This window comes from Mirounga angustirostris, unplaced genomic scaffold (assembly GCF_029215605.1).
Source record: "Mirounga angustirostris isolate CCGP_5_RB_7025 unplaced genomic scaffold, mMirAng1.0.hap1 SCAF_9, whole genome shotgun sequence".
NCBI lineage: Eukaryota > Metazoa > Chordata > Mammalia > Carnivora > Phocidae > Mirounga > Mirounga angustirostris.
In genome coordinates, this window is record NW_026991717.1 from 63098745 (window position 1) to 63122841 (window position 24097).

The 24097-nt window shown below is 53.3% G+C and overlaps 1 protein-coding gene across 10 annotated transcripts; it reads left to right on the forward strand.

Annotated features, from left to right (window-relative positions):
• The first annotated feature begins 1622 nt into the window (after positions 1–1622).
• BMF (Bcl2 modifying factor) lies at positions 1623–22897 on the forward strand. Of its 10 annotated transcripts, XM_045900365.3 has the most exons (6): positions 1625–1754; positions 2139–2266; positions 2592–2649; positions 4681–4977; positions 6425–6585; positions 18862–22897. In XM_045900365.3, the coding sequence occupies exons 3-6, from the start codon at positions 2646–2648 to the stop codon at positions 18961–18963; spliced, it is 564 nt and encodes a 187-aa protein (XP_045756321.1). In that variant the 5' UTR covers positions 1625–1754; positions 2139–2266; positions 2592–2645; the 3' UTR covers positions 18964–22897. The 10 variants fall into 10 exon arrangements, with proteins under 10 accessions (XP_054369589.1, XP_045756321.1, XP_054369590.1 ...); XM_054513615.2 differs by having other exon boundaries at positions 1632–2266; positions 2509–2649; XM_064570688.1 differs by lacking the exon at positions 2592–2649 and adding an exon at positions 4325–4431 and having other exon boundaries at positions 1632–2266.
• Positions 22898–24097: the final 1200 nt, after the last annotated feature.

The following is a 24097-nucleotide window of genomic DNA, read 5'->3' on the forward strand; positions in this document are numbered from 1 at the left end:
CTCCTGGGGACTGGGCTGCTGGCCAACCTCGACCCTCCCCTCTTTCCCTTTTCCCTCTTCTCTGGACTTTGGAGATGGTGTTTTCCTGCCTTAGCAACCCCAGCTGTCAGTCAAGATGCCTGGTTGGCTCTCTTTCAGATGCGCTTTGAGGGAGCTAAGGAAAGAATGGGTAGGGGAAAAGGTGCAAGGAGACTTCAGGCTCCTCTGGGCTGAGTCCCAGCTCCACTTAACTTAAATCTGTCTGAGTTTACAACCAGAGACAGCAGCTTGGTGGTCAGAGGACTGTCCATCCCTACTATCACCAGGGTCAGGCCCATCATTGACCACCTAGTCTGTTGCAGGGACTGGCTCGCTCTCACTGATTTCTGGCTTCTTTTATCTTTCCTAAAATGCAGGCTTGGTCAATTCACTTATCTTCTGTAAAAATCTTTGCTGGCTCCCTTTTGCCTCCAGTAGGGATTCTCCAGCCTTGCACTGCAGGGACACCTATGTACTCTGACCTGAATCTACCTGTCCATGACCACCCTTCCCAAATCCTGGGGTGCACCCAAAGACCTCTCCTCCAGCCTGCCCTGCTCCCAGGACAGATTGTCCAGTTCAGCACTTTATTCTGCTGCCCTAGGCCTGGGCTGCTTTATTTGGTCTTCCTTATTGAAAAATTTCCACATCCTTTAAGGCCCAACTCAAAAGCCATCTCCCTGAAGCTTTCCGTTCTGAATTTCTCTGCACCTTCCAGCAGTCATTGTCCCTAAAAATTAAGACATTTCATGCGGCATTCGGTTATTTTCAAATCTTCCTCCCCGAGTAAACTATAGGCTCCCTGAGGACAGGCACCAGGTTTTTGGCTCCTAACCCAGTACCTGGCACAATGTAGGTATTCAATAAATGTTTGTGAAATGGCCTGGGGACTCCCTTACTGATAGTACGAGATCTGCAGTACACATCTCTGGATGATGCCATAAACAGGATGGGTGTCAACTGCTCACGCAGCGCCTGCATTTTTTATCTTTCCTCTCCTCAGCCAGATACTTATTTTCTAAGTATCCACGCCCACTCAAGGAGAGGACATGAGAGTCCCTTTGGAGGTGTTTGATCTGAATGTCACTCGGTAACAGCGCCAGACGCACGTGTTCTCATGCTTCCTAGAGATTTGCGCCAGGAGTTCATTTCTGACCCGCTAGGCAGGCGGGAGGGTGCTTTGCCACCAGGCCGGGATCCACAAGGACCCACACCTTGCACTCGGTGGACGCCGCCCGCCCCATCTAAAAGCTTCCTGCCTCCTCCTACCCTCCCTTTCTGGACGCTCCATAATTATCAGGCCATTCCGGAGAAAGAGAAGACAAAAGTCACTTTGGCGCCCCCTCTCTCCCTTCTAATAGAGAGGACTCGGGGACTCTCCGGTCCTTCCCGAGCTGGCGTTAGGAACGGAACCTGCGCGGACTATGGCGCTCCAATTGCGTTTCTGACGGGAGCCGGAATTTCGCTCGGCCCCTTGCGATGTTTCCAAGGGAAGGTTCGTACATTCGTGACCGTCCCTGGCAGCCGCCCAGCCCGGGACTTGGGGCTCCGCTCGCCATTGGCCAGCCGTGGGCGTGACGCGCCGGGGGCGGGGCCTCATCAGCTGTTTGCGGGATGCCCCGAGCGGGCGTATTTTGGAAACAATACCGCGCGGTGCACAGTGGCCTCCTCCCGCGCCAGCCAGCCAGCTGCCGCCGCCGCCCCTGCCCGCGCCTCCCGCCACCCGCCGCAGCCCGGTGAGCGCGCGGGCGGCCGGGGCCGGCCGGAGTTGGATCGCACCTCCTCGGGGAAGTGGGGAGAGGAGTCGTGCTGCGCATGGGGGCCCGGGAAGGGTTGGGCTGCGGGCGTCTAGGGTGACCATGAAGGACTGGAGCGCTTGGGTGCGGGAACGGGGTGCAGAACCCTCATCTAGGTGCGCTGCTCCACCAGGGAACTTGGGGGTAGTAGCATTTCAGACAGTAAGGAGTTGGGTCCAGGTGGACAGGGAACCTGCGGTTCACTGCTGAGCAGACCTGGGCTCCCGAGAACGGCCCGGCCTCTGGATCTGACTTTGGGGTAGGACAGGGAGTTGTGGGGCGTCCAGCCTCCCTGCGGAGTCTGAAGGCTCCTCTCCTTAACAGCTGGGCTCTTTCCCTCCTTCCCAATTGAGTCTGGGCGCCAAGCCCCCGAGTGCTCGTCACGCTGGACCCTGGCGCGGAGCCCTGGCATCACGACTCGGAGGCCGAGACTCTCTCCTGGAGTCACCCAGGTCTGCTGTGTGTCGTGTGGGTGCGTGAGTGTGTATGCATGTATGTGTGCGTTCCGAGATTTTAACTCCTATCGAGGTTCAGAGTGCCTGGCTAAGCACTTCTCCTGGGAGGAGGAGTCTTAAGTTCAGCATCCCAGTTACAGCCCTTGGGGGCTGGGACGGCTCCAGCGGGCTTTGATTCCCCTTGCTAGGAATAAAGCCTTCCCGGGCTGTGCTCTCAAGAAGTGTGATCCTCCTACCAGTTTGGACATCACCCCCTCAGCTCAGGCGAAGGGGAGAAGAGGGTCTCCTTACCGCATCCCGGTTTACACTTGACTTTGCCCAGCACCCCTCGGGAGGCTCCCGCGTACAGAAGAGCCACCTGCAGTTCCTGTGGAGAATGGGTAGGGTCCCCAGGGCTTGCAGAGACACACCCTATGGCTGCATTTCCCCACAGTCCAGTCCAGGCAAGGGTTGAACTTTGGGGCTTTGCTGGGAGGGGGAGGGGGAGGTGACCGGCTTCAAAGGAAAAACCAAGACAATGACTGCTGCTTGTGATTGGCTTTGGAGGGCCCCTTCTTAGGCTGGGATTGCCAGCTTGGGGAGAGAAGCCTGAAGGGCTGGAGGTGAGCCCCTGCCAGGTGACTGGCAAGACAGCACTTGGTCCTTTCAGCCAGAAACTTTGTTTCCTGGTGCTGATAAGCTGAAGATCTCCTACCCTCCTTTGGGAAACACTTTCCAAAGAACAGCGTGTGCCTGTTTTGCCATCCAAGCGGGGGTCTCCTCACTCACCAGGGAAGAGGGCAGAGATGGGGTCATAGATAGCTCACGGATAGTTGGGATGGAGGGAGGGTTGAAGCAAGCACCTCAGAGAGAGCTTGCATTTAGGGAAGCCAAGATTTTCTGAATTTAAAAGATTTTATTTATTTATTTGAGAGAGAGAGAATGAGAGAGAGCACATGAGAGTGGGGAGGGTCAGAGGGAGAAGCAGACTCCCTGCCGAGCAGGGAGCCCGATGCGGGACTCGATCCTGGGACTCCAGGATCATGACCTGAGCCAGAGGCAGTCGCTTAACCAACTGAGCCACCCAGGCGCCCCAGATTTTCTGAATTTAAGTGAGATGCCTTTAAGTACTTTACCAACCCACAGACCATTTGGCTTGTTCTTCAAAGGCAAGAGACTGGGAGACAGAATTCCCAGGGGATATCTAATTGAATCTGGCAGTGACAAACAGTATCTCTCTGTATCCTTAACCATTCAGGTAGTTGCTGCTTCTGGCTGCCCAGGGACTCTTAACAGGTTCCTGGGTGTGTGTGTGTGTGTGTGTGTGTGTGTGTGTGTGTGTGTGTAGGGGGCTGTGTTGGGAGCCCAAGATGCTGGCCGGCTCCAAGCTTAGATTTCCAAGAGCCATCAGGTGGAGCAAGAGGAACTTCTTCATGACCAAGAAACTCGTATCGACAACCTGAGTAGTACAGAGGCGGTGAGTGAGGTCACAGAAAGAGGGCTGAATTTCACTTCCTTCTGTGAGGAAGGTTACACCAGTCTCAGGTTCAACGCTGACAGGAATGCTGGGCTGTGGGGAAAGAAGATTGAAGTCATGGACACCAGTGAGTAGGCTGAGCTGGGGGAGGCTGGCCACATGCTAGATGTTGGACCTACCCTCTCGGCCAAGCTGTGGTGGACAGACAGCTCTCCTCTGCTGGGAGGGCAACGATTAACTTGGGTCTTTCTGCCCTCTCTCCCAGGACACGCTTACCACACCGTGGAGCCTGTTTGTTGTGTTGAGCAAGCAGGGGGTGGAGACTAGAGTAGATGGGCATCTGGGCGGGGCTTAGCAGGTTTGGAGGGAACCTGGCTGCCCTCTGATTGCTGGCTTTTGTTTTTGCTGCTCAGCTGGGAGCTCAGCTCAGACTGAGAGGAGAGCTGGCTGGTTACTCCTCAGGGCAGTGAGTGAGTGAGTGAGTGTGTGTGTGTGTGTGTGTGTGTGTGTGTGGTGAGCACTGTGTGTACAGCCAGTCACAGCACCCTCTGCCCTCCCACAGCCACTCACAGGGTCTAGTCTTGTTGACATTTCCCCAGGTGTCCTGCATGCTTGTAGCAGTTGATCATACCCCTGCTATTGCTCAGAGTCAATAGCAGTCAGACTTCGTGACCAGAACCAGCCTGGGTCAGAAGAAAAGGCCAAGGTAGGGGGTGGCTCTGGGAAGGCCCAGGGAAGAGGTATGGCACATCCTTGAACAGCGAGGCAGTCCTCACTGTTTGGGGAGGGGTGTCATCCTTGGTAGTATTTTATCACCGGGTTATCTGTCCTCAGTACCTGGCCCCACTGCCCCAGGTAAGAAGGAGAAGCAGGACAGAAGAAAGGGGAGGGGGGATCCTTCAGGTTTGGCCTGGGTAGAAGCAGCAGCCCGGAGACCTGCTTTGCGCCCTAACAGGGGAGATGGATCCGCCTCAGTGTGTGGAGGAGCTAGAGGATGATGTGTTCCAGCCAGACGACGGGGAGCCGGGGACGCAGCCTGGGAGCTTGCTCTCTGCTGACCTGTTTGCCCAGAGCCAGCTGGACTGCCCCCTCAGCCGTCTGCATCTCTTCCCTCTCACCCACTGCTGTGGCCCTGGGCTTCGACCCACCAGCCAGGAAGACAAGGCCACCCAGACCCTCAGTCCAGCCTCCCCGAGTCAGGGTGTCATGCTGCCTTGTGGGGTGACCCAAGAACCCCAGCGACTCTTTTATGGTGAGTGCTCTTAGCCTCAGGACTCCTCCCATAGAGACTGGGGGAAAAGAGGGGACTTCCCCTCCTCAGACCTGCACTTTGTTATTTCCTTCCCCAAATTAAACAGCAGGGGCTATGGATTCCTCGACTCTTGTCACTCTTCTTCTCTGCCTGTTATTGCTTTTCACTTGTGCTCCTTGGGCACCAAGAAAGGCAAGTTGCTATGCCATCACTTCTGCCTTTTTGTCCCTTTCTGCAGGGATCCTTGGGTCCATGGTGCCTTTTAGGGTTGGAGAGAGGGTACCTGGGCCTTGGGCTTTACATCCTGTGGCCCAATGAGTGGCCCAGGCTTTTGTGTCCTGGGAGTGATATGCCTTCCATTAATTGGCCGAAGTGGCCCCGGAGAAGGTTGGGGGATCTGTGACTCGCTGTTGACACTGAAGGGAAAAACCCAGTCCTTTCTGGAGGGAAGGTTCCTGAAGGCAGAAGGTGTCACTTGGGACTTTCTGTGCTTGGAAGGGGGAATTGGAGAAAGAGGTTGGGCCTGCCGGGGCTCAGTGCCAGCTGAGGGGCTGTTTCCAAGACTCAATCAGACAAGCCCCCTTCATTTGTGGGCTTAAATGGTTTGTTTTATGAGTAACATGCCCTCCTCTGGCAAAGGGACAGGGTTAGACACTCAGTCGGCTTTATTCTTTTAGCACAATAGCTTATGGAGGGTGGGGGAAAAGGTTCGGAGGCTGTCTTGCTAGGTCTGAGGTTGCCTCTTGAGGAGCCGCTGCAGTTATTCCTGGAGGGAGCTGCCCGGTACTTCCTTGGGGAGTCCGAAAAGATGGATAAGGCCGGCCAGCAGGGAAGAGGGAACAGAGGGAGGAGGCAGGCGGGCACCCCTAGCGGCAGCTCGCTTGCCAGCACTTGGGTAGGGTGCAGCGCAGGTCTCGAGGTCTTGCGGTCTGGCCTGGGGCTCCTCCAGAGAGGAACTTGGCTATCCAGTGGGTCTAAGGAGTTTTCTCTCCCTCGTTTTCGTACCATTGCCCAGAGCTTCAGGACCTGGGCCCAGCCAGGGGAAAAAGTGAAGGCACATTTTGGTATTCTCTTTCTCCCGCCTTGCTTTGCTCAACCCAGGAACTCCGGAGAGCTGCCTCCGGTGCTTTTCCAGAGAAGAGCTTCAACCTGCTACTGCATGAAAAATAAATTGTGGTCAAGCACAGCTTGGTAAATAAAGACCGAAGGCTGGCAAGTTCCCCCACACATACTACTTTTGCCCCGGCACTGCCTGTGAAGGGACAAGGCTAGGACCATTTGCTCCCTCTGAACATCAGCTTTTAGATGGTTGGGCAGCCAGGTTGTCCAAATCTGGCAGCGTGCCCGATAAAGACCTCGGGCCCCAGGTGTCAGCCAGGAGTGTTAGGCATGGAGTGGATGGTGCAGTTGTGGAGAATGCTGAGATGTGGGCCCTCTGTCTTTGCAGGCAATGCTGGCTACCGGCTCCCTCTCCCGGCCAGTTTCCCTGCAGGCTTGCCCCTTGGGGGGCAGCCCCCTGAAGGGCAGTGGCAGCATCGAGCAGAGGTACAGATTGCCCGAAAGCTTCAGTGCATTGCAGACCAGTTCCATCGGCTTCACATGCAGCAAGTAGGCACGGGGGCTTGGGGTGGGGCGGGGGGGGGAGTCTGCTGGGGCTGGGGGCTCGGACCTGCCTCAGCAACTCTGTCTCTGCCAGGCCCCGAGGATATGGTCCCAGGGTTAACTGGATGGGCCCAACTGGCTGAGCACTCTTGCCATCTCTGAGCTCCAAGTTGGTTCTCTGCCCTCTCTCAGCTCAGGCTTCCTAAGAGCGGTTTGTCCAGTGGTTTGTCAGGAAATGCTACCATCTCTCCTGGGGAATGGGGTGGCTTTCTGCAGCCTTGTTTGACACACTGTGTCTGCTCAAGGCCAGGGTGGGAGATTGTCCCTCCCAGACCCAAGGGGAAGGTTTTCAGGGTGCCGGAGTGAAATCGGACATTTGGGGGTGCCTGACTTGAGGTGCAGTGGGAACCGGGTAACCAAGGCCGAGGGATGGGCCTGAGTCGGGGAAAGTGGTGGAACCGGTTGTAACCTGACACTTTCCAGCTGGGGAGGCTGCTCCTCATTGTCTCTGTCTGGGAACCGGGACCTGGGACTCTGGAGAGTATACCTCAGAGAGTCTCTCCAGACTGACGGCCGGGCGCTTGGCCGGCAGCCTGGCACCAGCCCCGCCTGGGCGGAGCATCGCGTGTCAGTCGAGCATGTGGCAGAGTCCATCAACAAAGGCGGCGGCGGCTGGCAGGCTCGTGCTGGAGGAGCCCTCCGTGCCACGGGCTGGAGGCTGCCCTGCTCTGCAGCCGCTGTCTGGGCCAGCCCCCAGGCACTTAACCCTTCCTCTCTGGGCTGGCTTTCTGGATGGCTGCCAAGGCAGGGAGAGGAGCCCAAGGCTGAATCCGTGCTCGTACAACCACCATGGAAGCAAAGGCATGCCACCTGGAAATGAACACGGTCCCTACCCCGGGGACCGTCCTAGCGGGCTGTGTGTGTGTGTGTGTGTGTGTGTGTGTGTGTCTGTGTCTGTGTCTGTGTCTGGAATAAAGAGAATAAATAACTCATCACGGTTGGGCAGACCCTGAGTTTAGATGGGTAACTTCAGGTGATCAGAGTAGGTTTGACTGAAGGGCCAAACCATTGCCAACACCAGGGGAGAGAGAAGTTGTCTTTTGGTCTCCTGAGAACAGACCATCAGGGGTTACATATGGTTAGTGCCTTCTGCCAAGGAGTTCTGAGGGAAATCTGGGGCCAGACCTGGTCCTGGATGGCTCTCCCAGTCCCTTAGTGATCTGGAAGAGAGGGGGGCCCTATGCTTAGGTAATAAGGCAGCCTAGCTTCCTCCGTTGACCCCTCGCTCCAGTCCCTAGTCCCTCCTTTGATTGTTATCTGGAAACTTGGCTTCAAGTCTCCCCTTCATTCCATGTGTGGACTTGCTCTGATTCTGGATTTCCGTCTCTTGGCCTCCTTCCTGCCCATTCACTCTAGCCTGGTTTTACAGGCCTATGGCTGAGACCAGCTCACAGCTTCCAGTCCTGGTGCTGGAGTTTTTGGAGGGCACAGTGGCTGTGGGTCTCCTAGATTCATCTAGAGGACTGTCTGGAAGGCAGCTTTCTTCATTCCCAATTGACCTGATCTCTCTCAACAATTGTTTCCCAGAATATTTCTCCATCCATTGGTGAGCCCCCGTAGGCTTGGGAGCAGGCTGGGAGGACAAGACTAGAACATAGCCCAGGGCCCTTTCTTGATGACTCAGTCCTGAACGAGAGGAGACAGCCCTCATCCCAAGGTCTGACCCTGCTCATTGCTGCTTGGCATCATTTCCCCCAGTCCAGGGCTGCCTTTTTGAGGGTATCTTTCGGCTATCAGCCAGAGCTACCCCAGCCTGGGAGGAGGGGCAAAGCAGCAGAATCAAAGGAGAACCATAGGAGAATCTCCCCTGCAGTGTTCTGCACCTCACCCCCTACTGGCTCCCAAGTCCCCTGTGTCCCTGTGTCCCTCACCCTCCTGCCTGCTGTCTACTCCTACCTCACAGTGGCGGGAGCCAGTCAGCTAAGCCTTTCTAGCCCAGAGCTGGTTTTCCCAAACTTTCCATTACAGAGAACCAGGCTTTTGGTCTGTGGAATCCTCTTGCTTTTAACCCTGTCCTCCCCACTAACCCTGCTCACAGACCTTGTCCAGGAGCTCATCCTGCAGGAAGGGCTAGGATAAGAGCCACGGGCAGAAGGAGCACCAGCATGCAGAGGAACTTTTAGCAGCTAGCTTTAAGAAGTGAGTCGTTTTCTGACTTTATTATATAAACCACAGTCTAATATTTCATATCTAGAAAGTACTGTTGTGACTCCTACATTCTTTTCTTTTCTTTCCCTATTCCCTTCCTTTGCAGGCAGGGACACTGAGGTACTAGGAAGGAAGTGGTTTAGGATTAAGTCTCTAGGCTTTGAGTCCAAAGTCAGAAGGCCCAGGTTTAAATGCCAGCTCTGCTACCCCCTAGCCATCAGGAAGGCACTTGACCTTGTCAAGTCTAGCTCCTCCTCTGTAAATTAGAGCTAATACCACAGAATATTATTGTGAAGGTTAAGTGAGAAAATACCATTTAAAGTTCTGGGTACACAGTAGGTATTCTTTAATGCATGTTTCCTGTTGTCTGTCTAGAAGCCTGATCATCCCTCACATTTGTTCTTGTCAGTTCACCATTTCCCACCCCTCCTATCAGGCTGATCCCTTAGCAGAGTTGCCTCCCCTGAGCTCCCTCCACCTGCCCTGCACAGAGAAATCAGTGTCCAAGCTGTTCACTTGTGGGCCTCGGCCTTGTACATTTCTCCTCAAAGAATGATGATCAGTCCCCCATCGATATAGGCCGAGTTTAGGGAGCCAGGAAACACAACCCAAGAGGCAATAAGTTGTTGAGAGGGCTTGGCCATTTCCTTTCTCCTCAGATCTGGGATGGTGTCCCAAGGCCAGACAATGGCCCTTGGTCCCTGAGTCCTGTAGGTAGTGTGAGCATTCACTTTTGGTCCCTAGTTAAGGACCTCAAGTAATTCTTTTTCTGTGTCAAGGGAACACTTTTTCCTAGGAGATGTGGAGCAGAGGGGGTGGGGGGTACCATGACGGGGTAGTGTGTTGTAGAATGGCATTATGGCCAATTGAGTGCATCAACATGACCCCCAATTCAAAAGGTTGCAAATTGTACTGGATGTTGGATCTGGATTTTTGCCGGCCACATACTTCCTAAGGAGCATGTGGGTGGGGTCTAGCCTGGTTACCCGAGTGATCAGTTCAGGGTGGCTCCTCTGGATTGAAAGGCAAGGATTTGAAGGCAGAATATCAGTATCAGTGAGGTGCTTTTTGTTGGCTCTTTGGGTCTCCAAAGCAGCAAGAGAGTTGGAGGCCGGGCGTTTGGAGACAAAAGCCTTTCCCAACCTGGTCACATGCCCCACCTTCCTTTGACTGGGTCAGGAGTGGAATGGTCCCCCCCCCTTTTTTTTTTTAGATTTTATTTATTTATTTTAGAGAGAGAAAGAGTGAGGGGCAGTGTAGGAGGGAGAGGGACAAACAGACTCTGCTATGGGCACTGAGCCCAATATGGGGCCCAATCTCACGAACTGAAATCATGACCTGAGCTGAAATCAAGAGTTGGTGATCTGCTGACCAGGGTCTGCCTTGACTTAGGCTCTGTCTCTCCAGCTTCTGCAGTGAAGAGGAGGTACAGGTTTGCTTCCTCACTGTGTTCATGAGCTGCTGGAGTCAGAAGGTGTGGGTTCTAGTTTCTCTCCATTCCCCCTTCTGCGATCTCCTCCAGTATGGGCCTAAGAATGGACAGTAGCTGCTGTCCCCTCCTCTTAGGAATGTCTCCTATCCCAATGGCACCATCTTGAAATTTATGGGGGGGGGGTATTCCTAGGCAATGTTAAGAAGCCAAGAATCCTCAAAAAAAAAAAAAAAAAGCCACTGTAGACCACTGAGTGAGTAAAGCTACAAGCACATGGGAATTCCTTGAGTTGGAAATGGCCTTTTCACTTGGACCAGGAGTGGCTTCATTCAGAATAGTCCGATTTGGAAATTCTCTGAATGGTAATTAGACTTTCTGGAAAATGAAATCTGAGGAAAATGTTAGCCACTCACTAGAAACTATCTTTTGTTGCAATATCACAGAAAGGATCCTAGATGTAAAGGCAGACCTGGGTTCAAATTTCTACCTCTGTCCCTTATGAGTTCTCTGTCTATAGGCATGTCATTTAACTTCCCTGAACCTCGATTTCTCATACTTACCTAGCAGAGCAGATGTGAAAGCCCAGTGGAGATTATAATATATATAACTATTAAGGTGTGGGCGGTTTAACACTTTAAGAAATGTGCCAGAAGATGATTTTAGGATTTTGCTTGGACCTGTCTTTATAGTTCTTAGGGAGCTCACTTGGAAGTTGTACCCAGAGTGGTGTTTACATCTGCCAACAGCCTGGATCCTTTGTTCAGGGGGCCCTTGACTGCTTCCTGACCCTTTGGGATGCCCTCCTTGTTGCTGAGTGGTTTGGGGGGCTCAGACTGTGGCTAATGAGGTTGTTCAGACCCTAGATGTGGCAGCCCTGGGCAGGAGCCCCAGACATTCACCTTAGAGTGAGAAGGTCCCTGTGGAGCCAGCCTCTGTTCCAGCAGTGGGAGGTCTACCTAGGAGGGTGCCTGGGGAAAAGTGAGACTGGGGGAGGGGCCGTGGAGGGCCGCTGTGCGTGAGAGCCAGGCCGGGGCTTGGGGGCCCTGTGTTTGCTCTGTGGCTGGCTCTGTTTATATCGCTCACTATATTTAGCTTCTGAGTCATCAGCGTGGCTGACTAGAGGCCGAGTTCCCCACACAACTCTGCACCTGACTACTCTCTCTTCCAGGAGAAGGGCCTTGTAGTTCTGGAGAGTTCATTCCCTCCTCACCAAGCTATAGGCCTTGGGGATGGGAGTTGGCTTTTTTTTTTTTTTCCTTAGGGGAGAAGGGGGGTGATGGGAGGAGGGGTTGGGAGAGGCACAAGAAAAGAAGGATGAAGAAAAAGGTCTGGTTTGCCTTTTGATCCTGTCTGACAACCAAGAGGGCATGTTCCATGACCAGAACGAGAACGGTCAGTGTGTGTGGTGAGGAGGAGGGTCCAGCCTTCTTCCACGCTTAGCTTGCCTTGTCCTGGCTAGGGGACTGGCTCCAGGCAGGACAAGAACAGCCAGCTGCCAAGGCCCCAGTTTGGGAGTCAGAGCTTTGGGGGCTCCTTTTCCACGGTCTCGTAGCCCCACAGCAGATCTGCCGCCCCTCAATCCTCTCTCTCCCTCACCTTCCACCAGAGCACACACACCAGGATTTCTTCCTGAGTTCTTAAGAAGTTGTCCGGTAGTTCGACGGAGCAGTTCTCTGAGGGAGCCAGAGCCGGCCCTGTGGGAAGCTGGGTAAGGGCCCCAGGAATGGCAGCCTCCAGAGGCTGTGGAGGCGCCACATGGGGCTCTGGGGATATGGGTCGTGCACACAGCCCTGCCCCCCAGCCCCCAGTGGCTGGAGCCGGTGGCCCGCAGTTGCATTAGAGGAAACCCTCCTGTCTTCGACTGAGACCCAGCCTGTCCTGCGCTACCCTTTCTTCCCGGAAGAAGTGATTGGTGTCGCCATGATGGCAGCCAGTGGCTTCAATGTCCTGTTGGCACGGCTGACTGCCCTGAGGAAGCTCTTGGCAAGGGGCTATTTTTTTCCTTCTCCATTTTGCCACGTTGCTCGTTCCTCTAGCATCTGGGTCAGAAGCCTTCTTAGGGCAGTGGGCCACTGGACCCAAGGGGCTGCCTTGTGGGTTTCAGAATCCCTTGCTCAGCTTGGCCGCCTGGAATTCTGAGCCCAGCTGCCTCTAGCTGTCTTGGCCCATCTCAGAGTGAAAAGTCAGGGATTTCCCCAGGACTTCATAAGTCTGTTTAGAAGATAGCACTCCTGGGGCAGGCGCTCTGAGGGAGAGGATGTTGAGGGAAGTGCTCAGCGAGCTTAAGTGGGGCGCAGGTTTCCTTGTCCTCAGCATGGGGAGTGAGCTGCTTGCTCGGCACAGTCACCAGGCCTATTGCTTTACATGGATGTTTCTCACTGGATCACCACAGCAACCTCGTACCTCTGGACCCCGTTAGCCCCATTTGGTAGGACACCGAGGCTCAGAGAAGGGAGACGGCATGCCCAAGTTACGCTGTAAGTGACTGCGCTGGGAGCCATACGGATCTGACTGATCCTAAAACTGTGGTCTTCCCACTGCGCAATCTCTGCTTCCAGGCACCCCCTGGAAGACAGGAGTGTGAGGGAGCGCCCACTCACTGCCCTGACCTCCCTCTGCCTCCCATAAAACTTACTTCTATGCTCTTGTTGTCTTCCGTTCAGATTGTAAAACAACTGAGGACAGTTGACATCTTGCTCATCTTTGTGTCCTTCATAAGTCTTAGCCGAGTTCGGGGCTTGATAGAAGCTTGCTGAATTGAACAAAAACATCTTCTCAACTTCTTTCAAGTGGAATTTTCCTGAAGTCTCTCTTATCTCGGTGTTCATGTTCTCGGTGCCGAGGCTCTCTCCCTCAGCCTCGGCCAGGGTGGGTTTAGACTATGATGGCTAAGGGGAAGAGGTGGGAAAACATCACTCTGGAGAGAGTGTTTCTCCCTGCAAAACAGGGTATAGGAAATTCTGTGTTTTAAAGAAACCGAGTGTGGTTTCAGAACATGATCTGAAGTTATAATTTCAGAGCAGTTTTAGCTTTATTTCTGTTTGATCTTCAGTTAGCCCTGCCTCTGGAAGGTTTATTTTTTTCTGGTCCACAGCATCCTTACTAAATAGTTAATGATCTGGAAACAATGTCTTTAAACATACGAGGGGAGCAGCTCAGTGGTGATTCTCTTTGAAAAGTTAGTGCTACTTGCCATGATGTGAATGAACACACTAATATTTTAGTGGAAAAACATAGCTCTGGAGTCAGAAGTCAGGGGTCCGAATAACCCCCACCCCCCAACTAATGTGCTTGGGGGAATGTTTCTGAGCCTTTACCTCCCCATCCATAAAATGGGATGGATAATACGTGTCCTTCCTGTGTTCCAGATCTTTGTGAAGAGGAAATGGGAAGATCGGAAGGCACTCTAAGTATGAGATATTATAAATTGCTGTCTGTTTGGTAAATTGGCAGGGTCCTTTTCAAGCCTGGCCACAGTGTAGGCTTGCTCTTTGCTCTAGTTCTTTGGGGGTGAATTAGCTTTTGCTGGAGCATCTGGAACACGGGTGACACACAAAAGCCCCCAGAGGGTGTGAATTGGATCCAAAGGGAGAGAGGCCGAGGGAGATTCTTATCCGGAGAGGGGAGGGAACACTCTTTGTCCTGAGGGCAGAGGCCACGTGGGATGAAACAGAGTTTGATTTGTGTAATCCAACCTTGTCAGATGCTACAGCCAGCTCTTTAAAAAAAAAAAGAAGAAGAAGAAGAAAAAAAGTCTTTTACTAGTTGGGCCTCTCCTCGGGCAAAAGGCTGATACCATCACATGGAGTACATCTTTAGACCTGGCCAGACATCAGTTGTTCCTGCCCTCAGACAAGTGGGTTATCTTGCAAGGCTGACTTTTCTGTAGTCGGTCCACTGTGCACTTGCTGAGTACCTACTGTGTGCCCCGGCGTGCTCCCCATGACACAGGATGCGTGGTTGTGCGTTCAGTTGCTCTGCCTTATGTACAGCGGGGGTGACTCGAACCCTTGTCAGCTGGCTGACCACAGCAAGAAAGTGGAATGGAGAGGGGCGCCTGGGTGGCTCAGTCGTTGAGCGTCTGCCTTCGGCTCAGGTCATGATTCCACGGTCATGGGATCGAGCCCCGCATCGGGCTCCCTGCTCGGCGGGAAGCCTGCTTCTCCCTCTCCCACTCCCCCTGCTTGTGTTCCCTCTCTCTCTGTGTCTCTCTCTGTCAAATAAATAAATAAAATCTTTAAAAAAAAAAAAAAGAAAAGAAAAGAAAGTGGAATGGAGAAAGAAGAGCCCTAGGTCTCTAATGCCTGTCTGTGCTCTCTTAACTGAAGAGGATATTCTTATCCACCATGTCAGATCCCATTCTCTTGGGGCATTCACCTCTATTTTTTCCCCCTATGCTTTGGTCCTACCCTCTAAACTCTCAATTTGAGGCCTTCCGGTGTAAGCTTCAATTCCCAGCAGTTTCCCATCCCCTGTCCCTCAATCCCTTATCCCTAAGGGCACCCTGACTGTGCCTTCTTAGAACCCCACTTTTTGCAGGTTCCCAGACTTAGAAGGGTGCTCAAGCTGAGTCTGGGAGAGCTGGGCCCTGCTCTGGGGATTCGCACTCACTGAGCTCAGGTTCTGTGCTCTGTGCTGTGCCAAGTGCCTGAATGTCAGAGGCCAAGCATACTCTTTCCTGCTTCCCCCTTCCTTCTCCCCTGCTTCTCCACACCTTCTGCTGGAAGGATCCATGTTCTCTGGCGTTTGGGTGTCTTTGTGTACCTCATCCTGTTCAGTGAATGTTGATTTCCTTCCTCCTTACTGTTTCTCTCACCAGCCTCCCTTCATGTCCTTTTTCTTTCCTTTCTGGTCAGGCCCTTTTGTTTAATTTTTTTTTTAAATATTGTTTTTATTGTTGTTCCTCATAATCAGGGCATTCTTTGATAGTTTTGGTGTGAGGCAGCTTGGTTGAGGAAGAAGGTCTTTTGGGAGCTGACCTGTGGCAAGAGAAGGCTAAGTGGAATTTGTGTGGCATCTGCTTGTGCCCAGAGCAGGGGCTACCGAGGCTGAGGACCGGTTACCAGGCCCTGCTCTTGCTGGTCTTGCTGCTCTCATGGCTGCCACGCAGCCAGCTTAACTCCGTACAAGGCAGCCTGGCCTCCAGCCTCACCCAGACCCTCCAATAGGCTGGCTGGATTCAGCTGTTGGAGCTCGGAGTTGTAATCCTGAAGGTAATTGTGGATGACAAACTTCACATCGTAAACCTTAGGGTCGGAAAACTCCTCCGTGGTTTCCAGATGCCTGTCTGTGGCCTGGCTGCCTCAGAACCACCTGGGCAGGATTTACCTCTGGCTTGGCCAAGTCATTATTCTGATGGGAAGAGATTGAAAGAGACTGAAAAAAAAAATCCAATCATGAAGTGTTTTCTTCCAGGCTATAGGATCACAAATGATTTTATTTTCTTCTCTCTCATGTCTTGTGTTTTCCAATTTTTCTACAGTTAACATGTATTACTTTGATGACTAAAATATACAATAAATGTTACCTGTGATTTAAAAAATGTCACCTGGGGTGCCTGGCTGGCTCAGTCGGTGGGGCATTTGGCTCTTGACCTCCAGGTTGTGAGTTCGAGCCCCGTGTTAGGTGTAGAGATTACTTTAAAAAAATAAAATCTTAAAAATAAATAAATAAATAAATAAAATTTAAAAATGTCACCCAGAGAGTTTGTTCAACGTACAAATTCCTGGACTGCTTCCCTGGAGATTCTGACCCAGTTGGTCTAGGTGGAGCCCTGGGACTCTGTATTTATAACAGCACGTCAGCGGATTCTGTGACACAGTCAGGTTTGGGAACCACTGATCTCATACCATGCCTGCATTTCTCTTATAAGGGAAGTGAGGACTCACAGACAGGCTGCTGGGAAGCCGCGGCCGACAGCCAGGTCCTCTGATTCCTGGCCCAGGGAGACTTCCTTGCCGATCCATGTACCCAGAAGCCTGTCACAGGCAGAGACGTGGAACTTGGGTCCTTCGCGACGGTGGGCCTGTGGGCACTGCCTCCTGCACCTAGGCCTGCCTGTGTTTCCCAACAAGACCTCAGCCTTCCACTCTGACAGCACTCTCTGGCCCGTAGCTGCTTCTGGGTCCCCCAACACGCCCAAATGATGGGAGTGAGGGTGCTGCGTTGCCTCATCCCCAGACACCTCAGGGCCCAGGAAGTAACCCAAACAGCAGGCAGCCTCCGTTAGGGGCATTTGGGGAAAAACTGAGGCATACAGAAATGGGATTGGCCCAGGCCCCAAATCATAGAATTGTGATCTCCTTTTCTTAGCCATTGAACTATTTTGATATGATTTAGAGAAGGGGAGGAGAGAGGGTCTGCTTTGGCATAAAGGTATATGGTGGCGCTCAGAGAATGATGATAATGGGTAAGGACATTGCTCTAGGGCCAGGTGGTCTGGAATTCAGTCCAGTCCCTGCCACTTAGTAGCCATGTGGCCAAGTTATCAAACTCTTTCAATGTTCTCATCTGTAAAATGGGGATGATGATATATAACAATCTCATAGGGTTGTCGAGAAGGGCCAAAAGAGTTTAATGTGTCTCCAAGTCACCTGGGGATCTTGTTAAAAATGCATATTCGGATTCAGTAGATCTGTATTTCTAGTAAGCTCCCAGAGGATGCTGACGCTGCTGGTCCACGGACCCCACTTTGAGAAGCAAGGATGTAGAACACTCAGAACAGAGCCTGGCACACTCAGTGTTACTATTCTTGTCATGACTGTGGTTGTTATTATTACTTGGCCTTTTCAAACAGGCACCTGAGGAGACTTGGAATTCCAGCAGACTGGCCTCTCCAGGGACCAGTCTTTTCCTGGATTTTCCTCCCGTTCCGCCACATGACCTTTGCACCTGTCCTGGGCAGCAGCTGGGGGGCGGGAAGCAGGAGGAGGGGTGCCCAGCCCAGCGGCTGCAGGCAGGCCCGAGCCTTCAGGTTTTGCAGCTGAGTCCGTTTTCACGCTGCTTTACTCTAACCAGATTTTGTTAAGCCGGCTGTGTTTCCTCTTTTTACCCATCTTTGTTTACAAAACACAAGGCAGCCATCAGTCTCCTGCGTGGTCTGCCAGGACTCCTCTGTGGCACACCCCGATTTCCCCTCCTCGCAGTAGCCGGGACTCCAGCTTTCTGGGTGGTTTTCCAGCCTCCCTTCCGCAGGGGCAAGGAGCACGCTGTTGCCCCAGATGGAGGGGGGGCGTTCTGTTCACCTGCCTCGGCAAGGCCCTGAGGTCAGCCTCAGTCCGCGGGTCACCTCTCTTCCCTTAGTGGCCCAAGGTGGCGGGGAGGGGAGGTGCCACAGAACCTGCACGGTCGCCTGGGGCAAAGTCCGGGAGGCCAGGGCCAGCTGCTCCCACCAAGCTCCGAGGGTGCGGGAGACCTAGGCCCACTTTCCATTCTGCCCCTGACTTAGCCTGTCCCCTTCATCGGAGATGTAGGGGCCGGGGCAGTGGGGTTAAAGACAGCCCAAGAAGGGCCCCGGCTCTGCTGTCAGTTCACACGGATGCACTCACTGTAGGGCCACTGCCGTGATCCTGGTCCAGCCCATGCTGGCTTCTTCCTGCACGCTGGTTTTTTATTCCCCTATCCATGGAGGACCCCGTGGAGAGGGCCCCAATCCAGTCCTCCTGCCCTGGCAGACAAAGAGAGAACAAAGACCGCCTCTTCCAGCACCCCAGTCCCCTCGGGGGGCCTCCGCTGGCCCCTGGGAAAGGGTACCTGTGTGGGCGGGGCACCAGCCCCAGTCCTGGGAGCCAGTGACCCCTGACCTTTGCCCCCAGCGTCCCTGCCTGACAGTAGGACCTGGGATAACCTCCAGAGAGTAGTGTGCATTCTTTGTTTTTGTTTTGTTTTCAAGTATGTTCTTGCTTAACGTTTAATTGGCTCCAGTCAGTAGGAAAGCGCTCCAAGAGGGATTATTTATGGCTTACTGTCAAGAGCAGCTATAAAAAGGGCAGCACTGAGCTGGAGATGCTGGGAAGGGAGAGAGGGCGGGTGCACAAGTGTGTGTGTGTGTCTGTGTCTGTGTGTGTGCGTGTTTGCACTGGATGAAATCAGATTTTTGCTGCCTCAGCAGTGTGGTTTAAATTGAAGATTAACCCTTTGACCTTCACAGTGTCAAATCACTTGCAGATGGAGGCTCCCCCCCTTTCCCCCTTGTTCTCTGTGTTACTTTGGAGTTGGGGGAGCGAGGGGGGCACTTCTCTTTCTTTCTGAAGAAAGTTTGTTGTTCATGCAGCTGAGGTTTGAGGGGCTCAGGAGCCAATCTGATTAAAAGCAGCACTTGGCTAAACTCTGGAAAATCCTGCAAGCAGGGGAAAAAGTTTAATCCTCTTGTGCACAGTGCATAAAGAGCCTGGACTTTTCTTTTTAATGTTAAAACTGCAATTGTTTTTTGGAGAACTCAACTATCTCCCCCTCATCGCCACTCTTCTCATCTCCCCCCCCAACTCCTCCCTCCTCTCCTCAGTTTGCTGTCCTGATGGGATTAAAGTGCTGTCCCCAGACTCGTTTATCTGAACTTTTATTGGGAATGATAAGGACCCGGGAGTCGTTGAGGCTACAGGCTATGTTTAGAAATTACATTGATTTTTTTTTTTCCTTTCTAGCACCAGCAAAACCAAAATCGAATGTGGTGGCAGATCCTCCTCTTCCTACACAACCTCGCTTTGAATGCTGATGAGAACAGGAATGGGGCAGGTCCCAGGTGAGGCTGGGCTGCCCTCTTTGTATGGGGCACCCACCGCAGGAAGGACATCGGCGAGGACTGACACTGTGTCTTGTGAAGTTTGTTCATTGCTGTTTTGCGTTTGCATTTTCCAAGTTTCTCTCTGTGTACATAAGACATACCCCAAGCGGGGCCTCTTTCCCTGTTCAGGACCTCGACCAGGAATGAGGGCCTTTGTCAAACACTGTTGAAGTTGAGGCTGATAGGTCTGTGATGTGGGACCTCCCAAGGGCTCTGACAAGTCTTCAGTGAGCTGTTGTTGAAGATGACCAGGTAGTGATGTTCTCCAGCGAGTGGACTGTAGTTTTCCCACAGGAGCTTGGTTAAGAACTAGGAGACTGGATTAGACTCCTGGTCCCGCCAGCGCTCTCTTGGCCTTCAACCGTGGTCGGGCCCGAGATCTGCCAGTCACACTGCTTTCATCCCCCAGGGCCTCGGCCAGGGGCTTTCCAGCTGAGCATGGCAACTTCCACTAAGGCCAGTCAGCCAGCTCCATATCTGGGTTCTCCTTTGGCCCAGCCAGTGCCTGCCCCAAGGGCTCAGGGATTCTCGCCCAGCTCCTGTCATCTCCAGCAGACCTCAGGGAGGGTTGGGTTTCTACAAGGACCCCTCAAACGTGCCGCAAAATGAACCAAACTTCTGGGTAGGCCTCGAGTCTTACTTGCTCCCACTCGGAGGCCCCAGGATTGGTCCCGAGGTGCAGGACCACTGTCACCTCTGGGTGCCTGGGACTGGCCTGGGTGTCCACCACAGATGAGCCAAATAGCCAAGGAACGGGCCATAGCCAGCAGCTTGTGCCTTCGTCAGCTCTTCTTTGAAAAGACCCAGCCAACAGACTGCTTTCCTCCCCCAATATCAGCACTCTGGGGCACACATGGGGCAGGATTACCGTGGGGCTGGGAAATGTGGTGGCCATCCCACCTGTGAGAGTCAGCCCGAGAGGAACCCAGACCCCTTGGTTTCCTTGGAAACAACATACCTCCTCCCGCTTATCCCCATTCCTTTTTCACACCTAGTGGGATACAGGAAGAAGCCAGCGCCATGGCTTTGTCAGCTGAACCGTGTCTTTTGGAGTAACAGACAATGATTAGAGCGTGCAACCGTCAAAGCTGGGTACACATTTCCTGGCTTCCTTCAGCTTCCAGCTAGGCCAGAAGGGCGTGCTCGGGAGCTCAGCAGGCTCGCAGCTGCCTCTGAACTTCCCTTCTCTCCCTGCTGTGGCACTAATGGAGAGAATTTAAGGCAGCCAGGCTGGCAGCTCTGAAAGCAGATGCGGGGAATCTGAAAAGACACAGGGAATCTGCTAACCAGATACATAGAAATTAAATTATAATTTTTGCCTATGTAAGAAAAGATAACATTGGTGCTAACATGAAGCAAGGCCCAAAGAAAAGGTGGCTTCCCTGGGCAGAGAAGACCTCAGGGCTACCCAAGGAAATTGGAGGAGTCCAAGTAGACTCTCAAATCTAAACAAGCCCAAGCTCCTCCAGTTCTACAGACAGGAGGTCTTCAGGAAGCATTAATCTACTGGATGTACAGTTGGGCAGGTTGTTCACTGCACAAGGGCACCTGCCGAAGAAGGTAATGGAAGTCAAATCCAGCTCATGCTATGCCCACTAGGCTATATGCCCTAATTTGGGGCTACGTCTGCTCAGAGGAAGGGGTGCCTTTCCTAATTTGCATGAAGGTGCCATATGGGCTCAGTGGCCCCAAGGTGAAAGACCTCAAACTGTACATTAGCCTTTGTTTTGTTCTGCTTGGATGTTCTGGAGGTATTACCTCTTCTTGGCTAGAATTGTATTCTCAGGGTGTGTACCATGGTTTGTCTGCTAAGAAGATGGGTTCCTGCTTACAAGGAGGAGCCCAGGGAACAGGTGAAGACCAGCTCCGGGACACGCTGACCCTTGTGAAATGCAGCCTTCTTTGCGTGTCTCCACACCATTTTAGGACGTGCATTGGACATGTGCCATTTTCCCCTCTCCTGGACCAAGGCAGTGACAGGCAGGTGGTGTATGCTTGAGTGGCACACAAGAAAACCAGGATTATTTCTGCCAGCCACTTTGAACCCCTCTTAGCGGACTTCTGAGTGAGCTGAGTGAGAGAACAAATAAATGGTCCAGGGCCTCAACACTGAGGCAAAGCCATCAGCTTCAGAAATCTTGCCAGGCCCAGGCAGGATGTCCTGTGGCCTGCCCCAAGAACTGAGCCCAGAGTTTGACAAGCCCACCTGAACACTGAGCCTGGGCCCAGATGGAGGGTGGTCTGACTGCACTGTCTCCATCTTATGGGAAGCCAGGAACTAACTCACTATCCTAAGCCAGCTGGGGCACAGTTTAAAACCCCCTCCTTCTCCCTTTTCCCCAAAACACCCAGGAGGTAAATAGCTCCTGGAAGAAGAGAGGTTCCTTCTGGCTGGCTGGTTTTAATTGGCCTAGTGATCTAGACTGGCCCCTGCCCCCTCTGTCTGGTGAGTTGGTCTGAACATTCCTCAAGTCCAGCCTCAGGAGACACATCCCTCTCCCTGGGCCCCCATCCCCCATCCCCCACCCCCGGGAGCTTGGCTGTCTCTAGTTAGGGGGTGGAGAATCAGATTTGGAGGGAGGGAGACTCTGACCTGGCTCCTGACCTGTAACCAGCTGAAGACTTGTGGAGTTTTTGTGGTTTGCTGAGGGTGAGGGGTGGGAGAAGGGCTGGAAACCTCCCTCTTATTATAGAAAAGCCCCAGAGGGAGGAAGCCTGGTAGTCAGGGTCAAAAGAGCCCTTCAGTTCAGAACCCTAGAGTTTCTGGAAGCTGGTAGACAGAACTAGGGAGAGAACCCCACTCAGGCCAGACAGCTGACTCCCTCAGTGAGTCGAAGGACCCGGCGTGGCCTCCCTGCCTTTGCCTGCTTCAAAGTTTGGGCTGCTGGAGGGCTGTCCCCATGGCCTTTTCTTGCTCAGTGCAAGGGAGAGAAAGATCACCTCCCAGTGACCTCCCCAAGCCCTGAGGGGTGTGGGTCCATGTCTAGAGCTTATGTGGCAGGCATGCTCCAAACAGTCAGAGGGGCCCAGCTGACTTGTCTCACTGTCCCCAGTGGCCCAGCCTCATCCATGGGGTGGCTCCAGCCTGGGCATAGAAGGGGGGGAGCAGTGTTGTTTGGGATGGTCCAGCCACGGCCTCCAGTGGGGGCTGGGGAGCCACTGCGCCTGCCCCGGTCAGTAAGTAGCCCACTGAGAGCTGGCAAGCTTGTGCCATTTGGTGGACTTGATGAAGAGGGGGTATGGAGAGTGGAGAGCAGCAAAAACAAAAAGACTTCTGCCTCCAGGGCTCTGCGGGGCTTCTGGGAATCAACGTTCAGCCTGGGCTGCAGGAAGCTGCAGGGCCTTCCGGGTGCAGGCAAATCCTTGGTGGGACGCTGGACCTTGGCTGGGCTTGGTCCAGGAAAGGGTTAACTTACCTGCCCTCGAAGCCTCCTGGGCACACTGTGGGCAGGGGCACCTCGGCTGGTGGGGACTTGGAGCTTTGAGGGAATAACACAGAAAGCCGAGCTCTTCCAAAGATGCACCAGCCTTGCAGGCCACGGGAGCTGGGAGCCGGCACCCGGGTCTGCCCTGCCCCCTTCTCTGCATGGGTGGCCAGCACCTCTCCCTGTTCTGTGAGCATCGCCCAGTGGGCCGCCCCATCCCTGGGTCCACAGGGGCTGTCAGGGGGAGACCCAGTGAGAATGTAGCATTTTGTTTAGCCCAGGTTAGCTGTCCTGGGTTCTAGGCACTCTGCCTCTGGGAGAGAGACAGGGAAAGAGAGGGAGGGAAATGGGGACCCATTGTTTTTTAACCTGTACAGAATACTTGGCTTTCTGTTCTTCACATGCATATGTGTGTGTGTATATTCTCCCCCATCAATTGGTACAATTTTTAATAAAACCATTTAAAGCAAAGCCGGTCTTTCTTTTTCAAGGTGTGATAAAACTCCAAGGGGATCCCTTAGGGAATTAGAGACTCCTGACTTGTTTCTGGCTGCTGTCCTGAGTTAGCCCCAGGCTCCCTGCTTTTATCAGGATTTCCTTTCCTCTCTGGGAGTGGAGAGGAGCCCTGCTGACCTCACAACAGCACAGGAGAGGCCCCATGAGGTGGAAAGATCCGGGCTTTGGATCCAGACCTGGATTTGGATCCGGTTCCAGCTTCCACCAGCTGAACGATCTTAGGCAAATTGTGTCCCCTCTCTGAGACCTCCGCTCTTCCGTGAGTAGGTCAGCGACACCTGTCTGCAGAATAGAGGGGAAGGGCGGAGGCCCTCCGCAGGGGCAGCCTCGGGGACCGAAAATGCCTGGCAGCCCCTCCACCGCCCACCCCCCACTCCCGTGTCTGGCTGGGCTTTGGCTTCCTTTTATCAAGGTAGCATCTCAGGAGGGAGGTATGCTAGTTGGAGGGGGACTTCTGGTTTGCCTTTCTTTGTGGATTAACAAGGTGTCTGACTCAAAAGGGTAATTTAAAGCCCTTGATGGAATTCTGAAAATCCTCAGAAAAAAACCACTTCTGGTCCTATGAGCAGTGAGCTGCGGGCCAAAGGGCCAGCTCGCCTTATCCACCTTATCTGTGCGGGGTCTCCGTGATTTAGGAGGCCTTCAGCTCTCCGAGGGCCAGCTTTGGGCTCCAGTTCCTACCCTCACAGACAATGGAAGCTTTCATGTCAATTGTCGTGCCTTGCCTCTTCATTTTTTAAAAATATTTTATTGATTTCATTTATTTGAGAGAGAGAGCATGAGTTGGGGGGTGGCAGAGGGGGAGGGAGAAGCAGGCTCCCCACAGAGCAGGGAACGATCCCAGGACCCTGCGGTCATGACCTGAGTAGAGGGCAGAGGCTTAACCTACTGAGCCACGCAGGTGCCCCTTACCTCTTCATCTTATGGATGAGTAAACTGAGGCCCAGAAAGGGGATGTAGGGGCGCCTGGGTGGCTCAGTCGGCTGAGCGACTGCCTTCGGCTCAGGTCATGATCCCAGGGTCCTGGGATCGAGTCCCACATCGGGCTCCCTGCTCTGCGGGGAGCCTGCTTCTCCCTCTCCCACTCCCCCTGCTTGTGTTCCCTCTCTCGCTGTGTCTCTCTCTGTCAAATAAATAAATAAAATCTTAAAAAAA

Excerpts from the sequence above, each read along its gene's own strand:
- BMF (XM_045900365.3), top strand. Across the intron at positions 4,978-6,424 it reads ACCCCAGCGACTCTTTTATG|GCAATGCTGGCTACCGGCTC; the intron begins GTGAGTGCTCTT and ends CTGTCTTTGCAG. Across the intron at positions 6,586-18,861 it reads ATCGGCTTCACATGCAGCAA|CACCAGCAAAACCAAAATCG; the intron begins GTAGGCACGGGG and ends TTTCCTTTCTAG.